The sequence below is a fragment of the Cherax quadricarinatus genome, chromosome 18 (assembly GCF_038502225.1).
Source record: "Cherax quadricarinatus isolate ZL_2023a chromosome 18, ASM3850222v1, whole genome shotgun sequence".
Classification (NCBI taxonomy): domain Eukaryota; kingdom Metazoa; phylum Arthropoda; class Malacostraca; order Decapoda; family Parastacidae; genus Cherax; species Cherax quadricarinatus.
In genome coordinates this window covers 20,272,637-20,291,920 of record NC_091309.1, presented here as the reverse complement: position 1 = coordinate 20,291,920, position 19,284 = coordinate 20,272,637, and the positions used below count along the sequence as shown (strand labels likewise).

The 19,284-nt window shown below is 41.0% G+C and overlaps 1 protein-coding gene across 5 annotated transcripts in view; it reads left to right on the top strand.

Annotated features, from left to right (window-relative positions):
* The window catches only part of LOC128689431 (microtubule-associated protein futsch), a 151,569-nt gene that overhangs the window by 116,119 nt on the left and 16,166 nt on the right, over positions 1 to 19,284 (top strand). For all 5 annotated transcript variants that reach the window (XM_070086321.1, XM_070086320.1, XM_070086319.1 and 2 more), the window contains 12 exons: positions 3,572 to 3,681; positions 6,423 to 6,594; positions 6,968 to 7,203; positions 8,023 to 8,216; positions 8,916 to 9,064; positions 9,185 to 9,428; positions 9,860 to 10,087; positions 12,037 to 12,244; positions 15,704 to 15,768; positions 16,059 to 16,273; positions 16,516 to 16,822; positions 17,933 to 19,222. In XM_070086321.1, the coding sequence (XP_069942422.1) occupies positions 3,572 to 3,681; positions 6,423 to 6,594; positions 6,968 to 7,203; positions 8,023 to 8,216; positions 8,916 to 9,064; positions 9,185 to 9,428; positions 9,860 to 10,087; positions 12,037 to 12,244; positions 15,704 to 15,768; positions 16,059 to 16,273; positions 16,516 to 16,822; positions 17,933 to 19,222 (3,418 nt within the window). The remainder of the gene's footprint in view (positions 1 to 3,571; positions 3,682 to 6,422; positions 6,595 to 6,967; positions 7,204 to 8,022; positions 8,217 to 8,915; positions 9,065 to 9,184; positions 9,429 to 9,859; positions 10,088 to 12,036; positions 12,245 to 15,703; positions 15,769 to 16,058; positions 16,274 to 16,515; positions 16,823 to 17,932; positions 19,223 to 19,284) is intronic.

Below are 19,284 nucleotides of genomic sequence, written 5' to 3'. Positions count from 1 at the left end.
AGAGGTGCTTGTACCAAGGTACTGTATGTCGTTCTGAGCTTCTTATCAAAGTTCCAGTTAGCATGGTCGGTATAAAGGCGAGCTTGTAAATTCTTGCCCTGGTTCCATTCCCTGCAATCCACTGAATAGTAGACGTACGAATAATTTTTTTAACACGCTAGCCGTTGCCCATCGAGGCAGGTGACCCGGAAAAGAAACATTTTCACCATCATTCACACTATTACTGTCGTGCCAAAAGCGCGTAGATACGAGATCATACGACGGTTTAAATGTCACTAAACAACAAATGTCCTAAATCCTTCTAGAGTGCAGGCACTGTACTTCCCACCTCCAGGACTCAAGTCCGGCTAACTGGTTTTCCCTTAATCCCTTCACAAAATATTACTCTGCTCACACTCCAACAGCTTGTCAAGTCCCAAAAACCATTCGTCTCCACTCACTCCAATCTACAATGTATAATATGCATTATCATACATTTATACATGATACTTCGTGCTTCATGGTTAGAGATGCTTTCAAAACATTGACACGGGTCTATTCCCAGGATTTTTCTTCAAACTAAATGCAGAGTATTTGGCCAGCTTTATAGTGTGTTATCTTGAACACTGCTTAATTGATCACTTGTTGAGGAATATAGAGATAGAAAATATATGTGAGGATGTCTTATTAATGAAAATAAAATACCAGATTTTTTTTAACACGTCGGCCGTTTCCCATCGAGGCAGGGTGACCCAAAAAGAAAGTAAAATCCAAAAAAGAAAGAAAAACCCAAAAAGAAAGAAAAAAACTTTCATCGTTTAACACTTTCACCATCACTCACACATAATCACTGTCTTTTCAGAGGCGCTCAGACACGACAGCTTAGACGTCCCTCCAAACTGCCAATATCCCAAACCCCTCCTTTAAAGTGAAGGCATTGTACTAACCATTTCCAGGACTCAAGTTCGGCTAACCGGTTTCCCTGAATCCATTCACAAAATATTACCCTGCTCAAACTCCAACAGCTCGTCAGGTTCCAAAAATCATTCGTCTCCATTCACTCCTATCTAACACGCTCACTCACGCTTGCTGGAAGTCCAAGCCCCTCGCCCACAAAACCTCCTTTACCCCCTTCTTATAATCTTGCCGGGAACGACCCCTACCCTGCCTTCCTCGTACAGATTTATAAGCTCTCCAAGTCATTCTACTTTGTTCCATTCTCTCTAAATGATCAAACCACCTCAACAGCCCCTCCTCAGCCCTTTGACTAATACTGTACTTTTAGTAACTTCACACCTCCTAATTTCCACACTACGAATTCTCTGCATAATATTTACACCACACATTGCCCTTTGACACGACATCTCCACTGCCTCCAGCCGTCTCCTCGCTGCAGCATTTACAACCCATGCTTCACACCCATAAAAGAGTGTACTTCTATACTCTCGTACATTCCCTTCTTTGCCTCCATGGATAACCTTCTTTGTCTCCACAGACATCTCAATGCACCACTCACGTTTTTTCCTTCGTCAATTCAATAGTTAACCTCATCTTTCACAAACCCATCCGCTGATAAGTCAACTCCCAAATATCTGAAAGCATTCACTTCTTTCATACTCCCTCCTTCCAATGTGATATCCAATTTTTCTTTATCTAAATTGTTTGATACCCTCATCACCTTGCTCTGTGTTTACTTTCAACTTTCTACCTTCACGCACCCTCCCAGACTCTTCCACTAACCTTTGCAATTTTTCTTTAGACTCTCCCAAGAGTACAGTATCATCAGCATAAAGTAACTGTGTCAACTCCCATTTTGTATTTGATTCCCCATAATTTAATCCCATCCTTCTCCCAAGCACCCTAGCATTTACTTCTTTTAAAACCCCATCTATAAATATGTTTAACAACCATGGTGACATTGCACATACCTGTCTAAGACTTACTTTTACTTGAGAAGTAGTCTCCCTCTCTCCTACACACCCTAACCTGAGCCTCACTATCCTATTAAAAAACTTCACAGCATTTAGTAACTTACCACCTATTCCATACACTTGCAACATCTGCCACATTGCTCCCCTATCCACTCTGTCATAAGCCTTTTCTAAATCCATAAATGCAATGAAAACAATACTGTTCACATATACACTTCAAAATAAACACCTGATTTACACATCCCCTACCCGTTCTAAAGCCTCCTTGCTCATCTGCAATCATGCTTTCTGTCTTACCTCTAATTCTTACAATAATACCCATACCATACACTTTTCCTGTTATACTCAGTAAACTTATTTGCCTATAATTTTTGCAATCTCTTTTGTCCCCCTTCCCTTTATATAAAGGAACTATACACGCTCTCTGCCAGTCCCTAGGTACCTTTCCCTCTTTCATACATTTATTAAACAAAAATGCCAACCTCTCCAACGGTATAACTCCCCCTGCGTTTAACATTTGTCAGGCTCCCGTCAGTTCCAGCTGCTTTACCCCCTTTCATTCTACATAATGCCTCATGCACCTCCCCTACACTCACATCCTGCTCTTCTTCACTCCTAAAAAATGTTATACCTCCCTGACCAGTGCATGAAATTACTTCCTCCCTTTCTTCATCTACATTTAGAAGTTCCTCAAAATATTCCCGCCATCTACCCAATACCTCCAGCTCCTCATCTACTGTTTTTAACTGACAAATTCATTCATTCCCTAGGCTTTCTTAACTTGTTTATCTCACTTCAAAAAATTTTCTTATTCTCAGAAAAATTTCTTGACTGTGCCTCTCCCACTCTATCATTTGCTCTCCTTTTACGCACTCTCACCACTGTCTTCACCTTTCTTTTACTGTCCATATACCCAGCCCTTCTTATATCACTTCTGCTTTGTAAAAACCTCTCATAAGCTACCTTTTTCTCTTTTATCGCACCCTTTACCTCATCATTCCACCAATCACTCCTCTTTCCTCCTGCATCCACCCTCCTATAGCCACAAACTTCTGCCCCACATTTTAATACTCCATTTTTAAAACTATCCCATCCCTCTTCAACCCCCTCACTACCCGTACTTGCACTAGCCCACCTTTCTGCCAATAGTTGCTTCTATCTCACCCTAACTTATTTGGTTTATAAACTTTCATCTCTTACTGTTGCCGTTTTCCTTTTGTCCTATCTACCTCTTACTCTAAATGTAGCTACAACTAGATAATGATCCGATATATCCGTTGGCCCCTCTATAAACATATGAAGCAAATTTCCTAAATTTTCTTGGTACCGATAAATCGATTGTATATGTAAATCCACATATACTCTTGTTAGCCATTTTGGGGCCTAGTTTCCAGACCTTTTGTATATCCATATGCTCTTGCGCTACCACCCACAGGATAGATATGAAGTGCACAATAAACTAGCTACTTCGGCAGCAAAATCAAATCAACATCTCAGTCGCAAGAGACATTGCCAAAAGAACCACTTCTAAATTTTGGTGATTAGCTAGCAGAGCATCAAGCCTCCAGTCCTTTTGCTTCATGACCCATACGGGGTTTAGCGCTTCGTGAAATGCAATAATATACAGTCCTTGACACAGGTGTTTTTCGTGTCTTTTGTAGATCTAAATCAGAGTCATCGATGAAGGCGGAGCTAGTGGCCACCTCGGTGCACTCACACCCGTCCAGCCTCTCACTCAACGAAATGGAAACAGAAGATCCCGGTCTTCAAGGTAAGCACTGCCATCCACCTCGCTACTGTGTCGAGAGGCCTGTCTTCTTGACTTTATTTTGCGTTGAAAATTGAAGGCCTTTAATGAGTAATTGATTAAACTGAATTTAATGTCGCTCAAAAGTTTTATTAATGAATTATTACATTTTATCATCTAGCATGGCAAAGACTTCTTCAGAACTCACATTAGAGTAATAGTAAAAGTATGTTTAAATTATTCACTTAAGTTGTGAGACTGACCTTATAATTATGTTCTAGTTATCCACCTACATTTAATATAAACCACTTATAAGATTATTAGTATTATAATAATAAAAAGGAGCGCTAAACCCACAACGGTCACACAATAACACTTGTAAGCGTGTTAAAAGTATCTCCCCGCTATTTGATAAGGATGATCTATTAATAATTCTGTGAATGGTCGAGTAATATATTCATCCCACTGTGTTGTGGTGTAGGTTACAGGAGAGGCAAGTGTGCAGTGAATGGAGGAAAATGTATAAAGTAAATAAATCCCATAGATGGAAACCTGATGACACAACAACAGTTAAACAAATTAAAAAATAAAATCTTAGTTCATTTAATGCAGATATTGAAGACAATTGAGGTGGCTACCAGTATCGTGAATCACTACGTGGGAAGAAGCTCTGAGTTGATTAGTGGATGAATAAAAGAAACATCAAAAACAGCATAACCTTGATTAAAACAGCGTTTCTCTCGAGGAGAGTTTCATGAAGTTAACGTCATTATAATGTAGGTTTACACTGGTTTAGGTATCTCACTCGTCCACTTCTTTCACCTAGTTGTGAAGTGTATCACGAAATAGACCTCTGCCTTTAGCACCTTATTAAACAAACTAAGATTTTCTCTGTTAATTTAACTTTTTTATTTGCTGCTTTATTAGATATCCACTTAAGGCACTGATTGACTACCTTCTATACTTTTTCTCTGTTATTATACGAATTAAGAATTTGCTTGTCTTCAGCATTGTTTTAAACTGGTAAACGCCTTAACACGATGCCCACAAATGTTGATCAGTTTGGGAGTTAACATTACCTAGCCCAATTAATTTAATAAAGAATTAATGAAAATGTCATACTTTTAGATCATTAGTCACCAGCATATTAACATACATGTTGAGTGCTTTAATTTTTGTATTGTAAAAGTTATCCGCTTGGACCACTCGAACCAAAAATTGTTATATATACCATGAGGGGTATATTTCTTTCATCGTTTATATGCTAAGAGTTTACTTTATTCCCTATTTTTCGGGATTAATTATATTCTTTTCTGATGGTGAAAAGGTTACCGTGTGTCCTTAGTGATCCTCGTGCAGACGATAGGATTTAAGCCGACCTAACCAAAGTGGTCCCAAGTGTAAAGTGAAAATATAAGGAATTACTCAAAAAGATACGCTTAATCCGATCTTTATAAAGTAATTTAACAAATGAACAATTATGTAGAATAATGTGGTTCTTTTACAAGAGGGAGTAGAGCTAGTGATTAACATTCTGTAAATGTAAGACAATTGTTTTATGACACTTTTCATAATTACACAATCATATTCACATAACAGATAGCATTTAGAATTTTAACAGACATCAAGGGGCTCATTACGTCTGGCAGCGGCACCCTACACAACCCTGCCAGACGTGTGTCACCATACTCTGACGTCATACATTACCCGCCACCTTATTTTTTCGCGAAAGTCGCTAGTGTGACGAGCAGAACAGCTGGGAGCTGTAAGTGGGTCGTTTTCGGCTCTGACTCGAGCCCTCATTCATTAAAAAAACATCTTAGGATGTGGCGGGGGAATAGCATATGGGGTTGGTTGACAGCACATTACTATCAATCTCCGTTTTTTTTTTCTCTTGACGTGTCTTTCCTTTCTTTTTTTTATGGCACGCTTTGGTTTTTATTGCTTAGATATTTCTTGGTGTATTTTCATATAAGCTAAATATACCATCCTCGCCGTCTGCCCCACACTCCACATCCATAACTCCGCTATCCACAGCGGTGTTACTTGTTATTGTTTTGTCTTCTCTGGTAATTACATGCATTTCTTTGTCTACGCTAGCAATTTTATGCACTGAATGACCCACAAAGATTTATCATTTGATGTGAACACAGTAACAATTATTAAGGTCAGGCACACGAGAGTTTCACTAATGCAACCTGAAACTATTGTGTTTATTTTGGTTTACCGAACATTATTATTATAATCAAAAAGAAGCGCTAAGCCACTATCCGACTCAAATTTTCTATGAATTTAAAATGATCTAACTAGTTAGAAGCGGTCTCGCTCAGCGAACGGAGGTCCGAGTCTCCACTACGTGCCGCGAATGACCCACATGGGCTTAGTGCTTCTTGAAATACAATACAGTACAAATAATTTTTTATGCTGAGTGTACGCAGACAACTTGCAGAACTCATTTTGGAATTTCAGGCAACTGAAACTTTGGTAGACGTTTTTTTGTTGACATTTCTTTGATCAGACACGAATACTTTCCATTCCCCAAGTGTTGTATGTTCTGTATGGGTTGAGCATGTTCGCATAAATACAATAGTACTTTTACACCGCAGTGCAAGTCGTAAGCCTTTTGGAATAAAATATATGCTCATACCTTACATGAATGAACATATGATATGTAAAACTATAGTGATTGTAGTAGTGATACAGTATTGGTTTTAAGCGTAGCACAATTTTGGTACTGATCTCGTATATTTCGTGTGCATCTCCAGCAGAGAACAAAGCAGCGAGTGAGCCCACGCTGGCTGCCGACGACATCACCACACCAAAGGTGGCCGTGTTGGTGCAGTTGGAGGAGGTGGTCGATGACACCCCGTCCCTCCATGATCTATCCACACCCTACGCTCCAGCAGAGATCACCAGGAATATCGACTCCTCCGGCAGGTGAGCCTTAGGTCTCTGCAGGTGAGTGTTAGGCCTTTGTGGGCAAGTCTTAGGCTTTTGCGAATTGAGTCTTGGACCTCGCAGAGACCCAAGTATCTAAGGTTACCGATTCAGATAATCTTAAATTGTTAAATATATAGAGAGAAAGAGAAGGGAGGATGGAAAAATTGAAATTTATTATATTAATTATTTTATTACATACATGGGGAGCACTAAACCCGTGGAGAGCATGTGGAATGGAGGCAATTAGATTCGATCCAAGGAAGGTGAGAACTCCAGTTTTTTGGACCAAGAGCCCTTCACCGGCATCAAGACACCTCCCCTCAAGGGAGAGTAAGAAATAAAGTTGGCTTTTCCCCGTCTGTGTCTGCAGTGAGGAGGATGTGACACGTCGTCGCCGCGCTGACGACGACGAGGACGTGGTAGACAAACTACGACGCTCCGACAGCAGTCGCACGCAGGGTTCCTACCGCTCTCTCCTCCACGAGAACATGAGTCTCCTGGATAAACTCCGCCAGCAGGAGGACCTTTGCCGCGCCCTCGAGACCCAGATGGGCGATATCGACTCCAAGATGGACAACGTGGCCGACCAGCACCTCAGAACCCTAGGTAATGGGCGAGATGTAGGGGGGGGGGGATCTGAGGTAGTGGTTAAGAGGCATGTAAATTCCCCCGTCTTCTAATAACTGTTCATTTTTTCACTATAATCTACCTTGCCCATAATTACTATCGCGTTTGCTTTGTCTGTTTCCTTTAAGTGCCCCTTAAAGGATACCTCATGCAGGTGGGTGAGGGTTACTTAAGGTAATGAGTGAGAGCGACCTGATGTAGGGATTTAGGAATAACAGCACACCTTCTCCATTGCACATACAAGTAGGATTTGTTAAAGTCAAATACATGTTTCTCGAGCAGAGCGTCTTGACACACCCATGGTGTCCACTCTTATATTTCTCGAACACACAAAAATTGAAATATATTTAATTATGGTTAATGTGCTCCTATGGGGATAATACTATTGGAATTCACTGAGTTATTCTTTTTTTTTCATCTTTTTCTTGCTTGGTATGTCGCCATGGAGTAAGAGCATATACAATCCACAAACTGATCAAAAGACACTGACACAATGAAAATTTTATTGAGACATCTTTTCCTCTGGAGACCAAGCTTTCTCAAGTCTTTAGGGAGCTATTTATATTTTTTATTAACGTCTTTTCTCCTTATGTTTTATACCAGGACTATGTCTTACGTGTTTTAACTAAATTTCTGTACGAGATGATAAGTGCAATCTTCCGCGACCAAAATTATATACGTGTTTCTCCGGAGACCATTGCTGACGGAGTTGTGAGATCCTTGAATTTAGAGATAAAATGTGACATTATATATAGTTAATTTGAAAGTTGTAATTGATATGAATTGTTTACACAATAGAGAAGCTACACCGACAAGTTACCATGATAATGAAGGACTCGAGCAGCATCCCGCTGGGTGAAGAGGACGACCACCACACTGCTGCTGACGATGACACTGAGGCCAACCAACGACTCATCAACCAGCTCAAAGCTCGCATCGTCGAACTGGAGATGCGGGGAGACCACCTCATGGACGAGAAGGAGCAGCTGGAGGTGAGATAGCGAGATTGTGGTTGCTCAGCTGGGTCCGTTGAGTGCATAGCACTGAAGTCAGGGCAAGTTTCTCAGTAAATAGCTGGGTAGGTTGAATGCACAAACCCGTACCGTGGTTTTGTTTCCTCTTTTATTTTCTTCCCATCCCCTTCTGGGATGTGTCATACCTCCACCCATCCTCAGGCGGCACAACTAAGAACTAAATATATTCATCCACCAGAAATTTATATACCCTCTGTCCATCCTATGTTGTTCTATCGTTTCTAAATACCAGAGTATGTCAACAATCCTCCTTCAGCTCCCTGAATTATGTCTTCCTACAACCCCACCATCTTCTAACCTCTTCACTCCATATTCACTGCGCTAGTATATACTGAAGGGTAATGTGTCTGTCTTACTTTAATCTCATGGTTGATCGAGCACCTACCACTTCTTGGGCTGAAGGAGCCACGCGGCTTTAGCGCAACACAATACTAAACTATTATATTCTGCATAACATTCTTGCCTCGTATTGATCTCAAACACATTTCCACTTCCTTTTGTTTCATTTCTCGCCACAACCGAGGTCATGTCTTGCACCTATGCAAAAGTGTTGGCACCACTCTATTCTGATACTTTCACATTAATTTTCGTATCATTGACATTAAGGAGTTCGTGTTGCAATACGAGTGTCCTGAGCCCCCGTTGCTTCTTCCTTAGCGCGCCTTCAAGCTACACAAGGAGCACGAGACTGAAATTGCAGAGTCGCTAGTGCAGAGAATCCGTGAGCTGCAGGACGCTGGCGCTGAGGTCAACATTCAGACTGTACAATGTCCAAGTCATGAACTCAGTCTTCCCCCTGAAGACAGGTGAGCTCGTCATTACCTTCACACAAAGTAAATACACCGAGAGGTGTTTTGTACCGTTTATATATCATGTATCTTTACCCTGTACCGTCTGTGTCACGTCGCACTCTCTTGTACTTTCAGCGTGGTCGTAGAGGAGCACTTGCCTGAGGTCCTGCAAGATGATCGGAAGGCCAAGGAAATGACACAGAAGGCCACAACAGAAGGCCTGGCGAAGGAGGAGACGTCGAAGGAGGGAGAGTTGAAGATCGTGGAAAAAGAGGTGGAGAGGCGGGAGAGTCGACCCCGGGAGCATCGCAAAGTCAAAAAAGCTCCGCCCAAGAAGGTTCAGAAGCTACATAACCTGACGGGCGACCTCCTCTTCCAGGTGAGGCCCTTATGAGATCGACTTTAAGTGATTAAAGGTTAGGTGAACGTTGGAAAGGCAGCTTCGAGTCAAAAGCTGTGACCATTGGAAGGACAGCTTCAGATTAAAAGCTAAGCGCTGTATAGCCCTTGTGGCTTAGCGCTTCTTTTTGATTATAATAATAATAATAATACATATCAGTGGATCAAATCGGATTACCTCCCATTTCTCAGGCGCTGTATGATCCCCTTTAGGGGTTTAGCGCTTCCTAGTGAATATGGTAATAAAGATAATGATAGCCACAGACTTCTGGAAAAAATATGTAGATTACACACTGCAGACGGGACAGCACAAATATAGCGCTACTCCTGTATTTACAAATATGCAATGCTAAATATATACCCACGTTCAGTAGGTAGACCTGCAGTCTAACATGTGTTGTGTGACCATAGGCCAAACGACTGGAGCAAGCGCTGGTGGCCAAGCATGGTCTCGAGCGTCGAGGTGGAGGAGCTGGCCACGCCGCCACCGCTGCCGCCTACCGCCAGAGGAGCCTGCGAGGACGCTCCTCGCTACGGCTCGCCGGCGACATGACTTCTCCCCAGCGTCGAGGAAAGGTCACCCCAGCCAGAACCTGGTCATCGATCGAGGCTATAGTAGTACCCGGCGATTCTCCACACGTGAGTGTTTCTATGTATGGTTCTTTCAAATCAAGGATACCTGCTTTTGTAGGTTAGACCCCTCAAGGAAGGTTCCTTGATGTTGGTGAGGGGCTCTTGATTTAGGGAATTGGATCTGTGCTCCAGTTCCCCGAATTAAGCCTGAATGCCTTCCACATCCCCCCCCCCCAGGCGCTGTATAATCCTCCGGGTTTAGCGCTTCCCCCTTGATTATAATAATAATTTGTAGGTTAGTGGTTATTGGTCTCCAGGGTCAAGTCATCTAAGTTATGCTTGAAATTGTGTTGATGCTCCTCGCTACACATCACGTTACCTCTCCTCTCCTGGAGTTGCTACACCAACCAGCTACATATACAGGTAACTTAAACGAATCCTGCCCACGGTGACCCACCACGCTACTTTCGATTATTACTCTTCTTACCTTGAAGCTGGTTATACTTCATTACTCTTCCCATTTATGGGAGAGCTCTGAACCCTCGCGCTTCCCCATGAATATAATAATATATAATATAATAATAATTTACATACCTTCATCTAATGCAACCCATTATAATGATCTGCAGATTTACTATTTCCTAAGGTATATTAACACCGAGTTCATCGTCTCTAATATTAATTTGCATTTTCCTTGTAATTACTGCATTTTCTCTAAGCCTATGTGCTATTTCTTGTGATCCTATTTCTGCCAGTTCAAGAGCTCTCATTCCCTGCGGTGTGTTATCTACACAAGCTTTATATTAGTATTTTGTTATGCTCTAGCATTATTGCATATTACAATATTCTTAATGATATAAATTTTAAACTAAATTAGTCTGGTATTGAGTCTGAAAGTACAAATAAGTCGCTTGTCTTTTCCGCTTCCTCACTGGTTAATTTGAAGGGCAACTAATTCAGTCTGGGTTGATGATACTCAGTCCTGAGCAAAATATCATGAAAATAACAAAAAAAAAATTAAAACGCTAATACTAAAATGTTAGGTAAGTGGACAAGGATGTGACTAATGTGACATTTTATTGTGACAACGTTTCGCTCTCCAGGAGTTTGACAAAGTTCCTGGAGAGCGAAGCGTTGCCACAATGGAATGTTACAGTTGCATCTGTGTCAGTAATCGAAAAGGAACACTATAAACAAAACTCAAGAGGATCATCAAATAGAACAATAGGAACACATGAAAAACTTGAGAATAATTATGTCAGCTGACCTTTCTTTCAAAGAACATAAAGCGCTGTATAGCCCTTGTGGCTTAGCGCTTCTTTTTGATTATAATAATAATAATCAAAGAACATAAGATAAAGGTCACGACAGCCAGAAGAATGAGGGGATGGATATTGAGAACCTTCGAAACAAGGGGAAATAATGCCAATGGAGATACTTTTCAAATCGCTAGTGCTCCCTCATTTGGAATATTGTTCCGTGTTGAAGGCCTCGTTCAGGGCTGAAGAAATATCAGAGCTGGAACAAATACAGAGATCATTTATGACCCACACACAGCCAGTACAGCATTTGAATTACTAGGAACGCCTTAGGAGGAGAGAGAGAGAGAGATACATGATAATATGTACCTGGAAAATATTTGAGGGCCTGGTCCCAAATCTACCATAACAACATACTTGAGCGAGAGATATGGGAGGAAGTGAAAAGCAGGAGTGCGGTGGGCACAATAAGGGAACACTGTATCTACATCCTTGGCCCCAGATTATTTAACATCTTTCGAGAAGGTATCAGAAACACTGCTGGGACAAGAGGAAACGACAAGTATCTCCATCAGGTGCTAGATCAACCAGGCTGTGATGGACAGGTGGGGCAGCGGGCCACCAACAGCAACAGCCTGGTTGATCAAGCAAGCACCAGACGAGCCTGGCCCATGGCCGGGCTTAGGGAGTAGAATGACTCTCTGAACTCATCGAATATAAAATCAAAGGTAATTACTTTATTCTGGCACGTTATAGGGTTGCGGGAGCTGGGAGAGCAGCATGGGCCTTGGCCAGGAGACAACGGCAACTGGGACGCTGACTTCCAGCAGAAGTTTCAGAGGACACTCCTCTTCCTCCCCCTCCTACACCTGCGACCCTCAGGACCTGCTGGCCATGAACGCCGAGCTCAGTCGCATGGCCAAAGAACTCCGGGCCGAGATGATGAAGATGTGGAGCTTCAGAGGTAAGAGCAATGCAAAGAGTAGGTTGTGTATTATTTTTATATATACATACACCTTTAAAGACAACCAAATTAAACTTTATGCATTATATATATATATATATATATATATATATATATATATATATATATATATATATATATATATATATATATATATATATATATATATATATATATATATATATATATATATATATAATATCCCAAACCCCTCCTTTAAAGTGCAGGCATTGTACTTCCCATTTCCAGGACTCAAGTCCGACTATATGAAAATAACCGGTTTCCCTGAATCCCTTCACTAAATATTACCCTGCTCACACTCCAACAGATCGTCAGGTCCCAAGTACCATTCGTCTCCATTCACTCCTATCTAACACGCTCACGCACCTGGAAGTCCAAGCCCCTTGCCCACAAAACCTCCTTTACCCCCTCTCTCCAACCCTTTCGAGGACGACCCCTACCCCACCTTCCTTCCCCTATAGATTTATATGCTTTCTATGTCATTCTACTTTGATCCATTCTCTCTAAATGACCAAACCACCTCAACAACCCCTCTTCTGCCCTCTGACTAATACTTTATTAACTCCACACCTTTTCCTAATTTCCACACTCCGAATTTTCTGCATAATATTTACACCACACATTGCCCTTAAACAGCACATCTCCACTTCCTCCAACCGTCTCCTCGCTGCTGCATTTACCACCCAAGCTTCACACCCATATAAGAGTGTTGGTACTACTATACTTTCATACATTCCCTTCTTTGCCTCCATAGATAACGTTTTTTTGACTCCACATATACCTCAATGCACCACTCACCTTTTTTCCCTCATCAATTCTATGATTAACCTCATCCTTCATAAATCCATCCGCCGACACGTCAACTCCCAAGTATCTGAAAACATTCACTTCTTCCATACTCCTCCTCCCCAATTTGATATCCAATTTTTCTTTATCTAAATCATTTGACACCCTCATCACCTTACTCTTTTCTATGTTCACTTTCAACTTTCTACCTTTACACACATTCCCAAACTCATCCACTAACCTTTGCAATTTTTCTTTAGAATCTCCCATAAGCACAGTATCATCAGCAAAAAGTAACTGTGTCAATTCCCATTTTGAATTTGATTCCCCAAAATTTAATCCCACCCCTCTCCCGAACACCCTAGCATTTACTTCCTTTACAACCCCATCTATAAATATATTAAACAACCATGGTGACATTACACATCCCTGTCTAAGACCTACTTTTACCGGGAAGTAGTCTCCCTCTCTTCTACACACCCTAACCTGAGACTCACTATCCTCATAAAAACTCTTTACAGCATTTAATAACTTACCACCTATTCCATATACTTGCAACATCTGCCACATTGCTCCTCTATCCACTCTATCATATGCCTTTTCTAACTAAATCCATAAATGCAATAAAAACTTCCCTACCTTTATCTAAATACTGTTCACATATATGCTTCAATGTAAACACTTGATCTACACATCCCCTACCCACTCTGAAACCTCCTTGCTCATCCGCAATCCTACATTCTGTCTTACCTCTAATTCTTTCAATTATAACCCTACCGTACACTTTTCCTGGTATACTCAGTAAACTTATTCCTCTATAATTTTTACAGTCTCTTTTGTCCCCTTTCCCTTTATATAAAGGGACTATACATGCACTCCGCCAATCCCTAGGTACCTTCCCCTCTTTCATACATTTATTAAACAAAAGTACCAACCACTCCAACACTATATCCCCCCCTGCTTTTAACATTTCTGTCATGATCCCATCAGTTCCAGCTACTTTACCCCCTTTCATTTTACGTAATGCCTCACGTACCTCCCCCACACTTACATTCTGCTCTTCTTCACTCCTAAAAAATGGTATACCTCCCTGGCCAGTGCATGAATTACTGCCTCTGTTTCTTCCTTAACATTTAAAAGTTCCTCAAAATATTCTCGCCATCTACCTAATACCTCCATCTCCCCATCTACTAACTCCCCTACTCTGTTTTTAACTGACAAATCCATGCTTTCCCTAGGCTTTCTTAACTTGTTTAACTCACTCCAAAATTTTTTCTTATTTTCATTAAAATTTCTTGACAGTGCCTCTCCCACTCTATCATCTGCTCTCCTTTTGCACTCTCTCACCACTCTCTTTACCTTTCTTTTACTCTCCATATACTCTGCTCTTCTTATAACACTTCTGCTTTATAAAAACCTCTCATAAGCTACCTTTTTCTCTTTTATCACACCCTTTACTTCATCATTCCACCAATCACTCCTCTTTCCTCCTGCCCCCACCCTCCTATAACCACAAACTTCTGCCCCACATTCTAATACTGCATTTTTAAAACTATTCCAACCCTCTTCAACCCCCCCCCCCCCCACTACTCATCTTTGCACTAGCCCACCTTTCTGCCAATAGTCGCTTATATCTCGCCCGAACTTCCTCCTCCCTTAGTTTATACACTTTCACCTCCCTCTTGCTTGTTGTTGCCACCTTCCTCTTTTCCCATCTACCTCTTACTCTAACTGTAGCTACAACTAAATAATGATCCGATATATCAGTTGCCCCTCTATAAACATGTACATCCTGGAGCCTACCCATCAACCTTTTATCCACCAATACATAATCTAATAAACTACTTTCATTACGTGCTACATCATACCTTGTATATTTATTTATCCTCTTTTTCATAAAATATGTATTACTTATTACCAAATCTCTTTCTGCACATAGCTCAATTAAAGGCTCCCCATTTACATTTACCCCTGGCACCTCAAATTTACCTACTACTCCCTCCATAACATTTTTACCCACTTTAGCATTGAAATCCCCAACCACCATTACTCTCACACTTGATTCAAAACTCCCCACGCATTCACTCAACATTTCCCAAAATCTCTCTCTCTCCTCTACACTTCTCTCTTCTCCAGGTGCATACACGCTTATTATAACCCACTTTTCACATCCAATCTTTATTTTACTCCACATAATCCTTGAATTAATACATTTATATATATATATATATATATATATATATATATATATATATATATATATATATATATATATATATATATATATATTTATATATTTATATCCAATCTCTCACCACCAACAGCCTGCGTGATTAGATCCAACTCTTGTTCCTCTAAGCCATTTTCAGTGCGCTGGGTTAGTACACACTTGACCTCAGGATCAGATCTCTCACATTCCTTGGAAAAAGTTACTGTTGTGTACTACAATTTTTTGAAGTGTGTTAGTAATAGTTTAATAGTTTTCTTGAAAAAAGTTGCCTTAGACCTGTAAGTCATTATAAATGAGTTATTGGATCAAACACTGGCGTAGGACTTCGGCTTAGTTGCACTTGTATAGATAACTATTACAGTAATGTACCATAAAAAATAATTTCTCCAATATGGGTACCTTAACTCTTCTTCCCTTTCTAGATTCCACCTCCCCGGAGTCTGAGACATCAGAACCCAGGTCTTCCCGGGACCTACAGGAAAACCCGGTTAGCTCTTGACCCAGTTTTAGCTACGTATATGTTTTGAAGGATATTCTTGTTGCCTTGCTGGACAATTAATGCAATTAAAGTTATCTCATATTTGCTGGTTTAGCATTTTTCTTTAATAAGTAGCATTTATGGAAGTATACATTCGGCGTTGTCACAGATTGTGAAATATAGATAAGCATGATGGATAACCATGTGCCCATATTCATATATAGATGATCGATAAAGCAGTGTCATATGTGAAAGTAATACCTGCAACTTCTACCACACGAAATTCTTTACTATCGCAGCTGGAAAAAGACCGATTGGTGGCCGAGGCTAACGAGGTGTTCCAGAGCATAGCGCTACTACACAGTGATGGCTCGCCTCCATCCCCCAATGCAGGCAGATCGCCCTCTACTCGTTCTTGCAGCTCCCTGTCAACCACCTCCATTTCCAGACGCCGAGAATCAGCTGCCCTCGAGGAAAAGCGCAGCCGTCGTACTGCTGATGACAGAGAGCGCAGGTAGGTTTTTCAAGCAACAATCAAACTAATGTTCTATCACTCCTTATTCTGGATGACTCACAAGGGTTAGTGCTTCACTTAAAATATTTATGTATAACATAAATGAATAGTATAACTTAATTTATTGCCGTCAATTTTAACTAGTTAACTGCGGCTAATAAGCAACAGAATTTTAAAATATTTATGTAATATATCGACAATTTACCTAAGGAGCTCTGCAAGACTATCCTCGCTCTTGACAGATCTGCCAACAGCACACCATCGAGAAGAGAATCAAATCGTCAGCAGAAGCAGTTGGAAGATGAACAGCATCAGGAGACAGATATCAGCGTGTTCTTGCCAGGAGGAGCAACTTTAGAGGAGCTGCTCATGCGGACACAAGAAGAACAAGAAGAGGAGGAAGAAGAGGAGGAGGAGGAAGAAGAAGAAGAAAGAGTGTGGGAAGGTGCAAGACGGCGCTCATCAGACGGATTGTCTACAGTTACTTCTGGCCCCTCTCGCTCTCACTCCCCATCACCCAGCATCGTCTCCAGTGCCCCGGAGGCTGAGGTCAGCTCTCACATTACCCTTTTTTTCATAATTCAGCCTACCTTCATACGGCAAGTGTTTTTTTTCACATTCACAGTATGGTGTATTTTCCTTGAAATGTTTACTGCTAGATAACATTCAGAAAAATTTTGTTCAGTAACATTAAAGGACTCTAACCTAACTGATTCTAACATAAAATAACTTTTATAAGCTTTAACGTTCGAAGGAGACTTAAATACCAGTGGGTTTACTAATTCTTGAAAAATGACGTAGAAAATGACAGTGTTTTCTTTCAGTACTATTGCCTGCATTTTTTTTTAGGAACAATTTTACTCAAAATTATTTATCTTAATTTCAACTGTTCAGGATATATATCACTTACTGACTTGAGTCAATCTTCCACCAAGAGAACTGCCAGTCGCAACACACACTCAAACATCTGGTGGACACTTTCTCGACAAGGGGCTATAAAATACACAGGTACAGTCGACACTGTAGTACTTACCAGGATGAATCCTTGGTGACACGCAGTTCCGGGATCTTTTACCAGGGCAGATGATCCAATGTTCATGTACATCGGATCAGCGGGATTTGACACGAGGGGTTAACTAAACACACACACACATCTGTTATGACATTCTGACATCAGTCACATTAACATTAAAATATCACATTATCTTCTTGTATGTTGTATTAGATCTACATAGAAGAATTCTTCTCGTATCTTTAGAGACAGTAAGCTCTCTTTTAAAGCTTCTCTGTATGGTGCTTTTTTGTAAATGAGCTTGAAAATATATATCAAAAATTAAATAGCACGTGGAAGGGCCTTCATAGTACGCGCTAGCCAATTTTGTATGCATTTTTTCAGTCATATTTATAAAACATCACACCATATAGAGAAGCTTTATAAGATAATTTACTGTATCTTAAAAATACTGGTTTGGCAATAGTTGTGGATGAGTGGAACATATTCCCAGGTAGCGTCATTAAGACAAAAACTTTAGTTGACTTTAAATGTACGTTAGACGGTTAAACGAGTGGGTGTGAGTTAGACCTGCCTAGCGTGGGCCAGTAGACCTGCTGCAGTCTTCCTTCGTTCTTGTGTGAATAAAATTCTATGTTTTTCTTCAGTCGTCTCCGCGAGTGGAGGAAGCTGACGCCGAAGATGACGATGACGAAGATGATGATGACGAAGATGAGAGCATCTCCCTTCCAGGGACCTGGAGGACCACCACCACCTCCACCACTCGCTCAGCTGAGCATATGCTCTCCTCCAGCTTCGAGTGGGAAGATGAGGGATCAGAGGAGAGGAGGAAGCACAGAGGGAGGTGGAAAACCGTTGCAGAAGTAGAAGATGAAGGAACGGATGAAAAGAAACCAAAAGGAAGGTGGAAAGCAGTAGTTGAGGAAGAGGATGAAGAATTAGAGAAGCCAAGAAGCAGGTGGGATGCAGTAACAGACGTAGAAGAAGAAATAAAGCCAAGAGATAGATGGAAAATAGTCGATAAAGATGAAGAGAAAAAACCTAATAAACCAAGAGGAAGGTGGAAGACAGAAGAAGAAACAGAACCTGAAGAGGAGAAGCCACAAGATAGGTGGAAAACTGTAGCAGACGAAGAAGAAAAAAAAACAGAACAAAAGCCAAGAGGTAGGTGGAAGGTAGCATCAAATGAAGAACAAACTGAGAAGAAACCAATAGGTAGATGGAAGGCAGTAGTAGAGGAAGAGTGTGAAGAGGTAACGAATAAACCAAGAAGTAGGTGGAAAGCAGTGGTAGAAGAGGAAACAGAAGAGAATAAACCAATAGGGAGACGGCAAGCAGCATCAGAAGACGAAGAAGAAAAGAAATGGCAGAAGAAAGCAAATGGAAGATGGCAAGCAACAACTGAAGAAGAAAAAGAAAGACAGAAGAAACGGAATGGAAGATGGCAAGCAGTAGCAGCAGAAGAGGAAGAAGAAAGGCAGAAGAAACCAAAAGGGAAATGGAAAGCAGAAGCGGCAGCAAAAGAAGAGGAAAGTGACAACGAAAAGCAGAAGCCAAAAGGAAAACGGCAAGCAGAAGCAGAAGAGGAAGAACAAGAAAAAGGGAGTCACAATAAACTAAAAGGCAGATGGAAAGCAGTGGTAGAGGAAGAAGAACAAGAATTAGAAGTAAAAGAGGATCAAACGAAACCAAAAAGAAGATGGCAAGCAGTGGCAGAGGAAGATAAACAAGTGCCAAAACAAAAAGAAGGTAAAAAGAAACCCAAAATGAGATGGCAAGCAGTAGTAGAGGAAGAGGACAAGGAGGAGAAGAACGAAGTGTCTTCAGCGGGTGCGAGTGAAACAAGCCAGAGCTTCGAGACAGAGGTGACAGTGACACTCTCAGTGGCACGGCAGGCGGGCAGGGACCTAAGGACACGACGTATCTCAGACACCCAGGTGAGACTGTAACGTACATCTGTATTTTATTGGTATTTTTGACTATTATTAGGCTTTTGTCA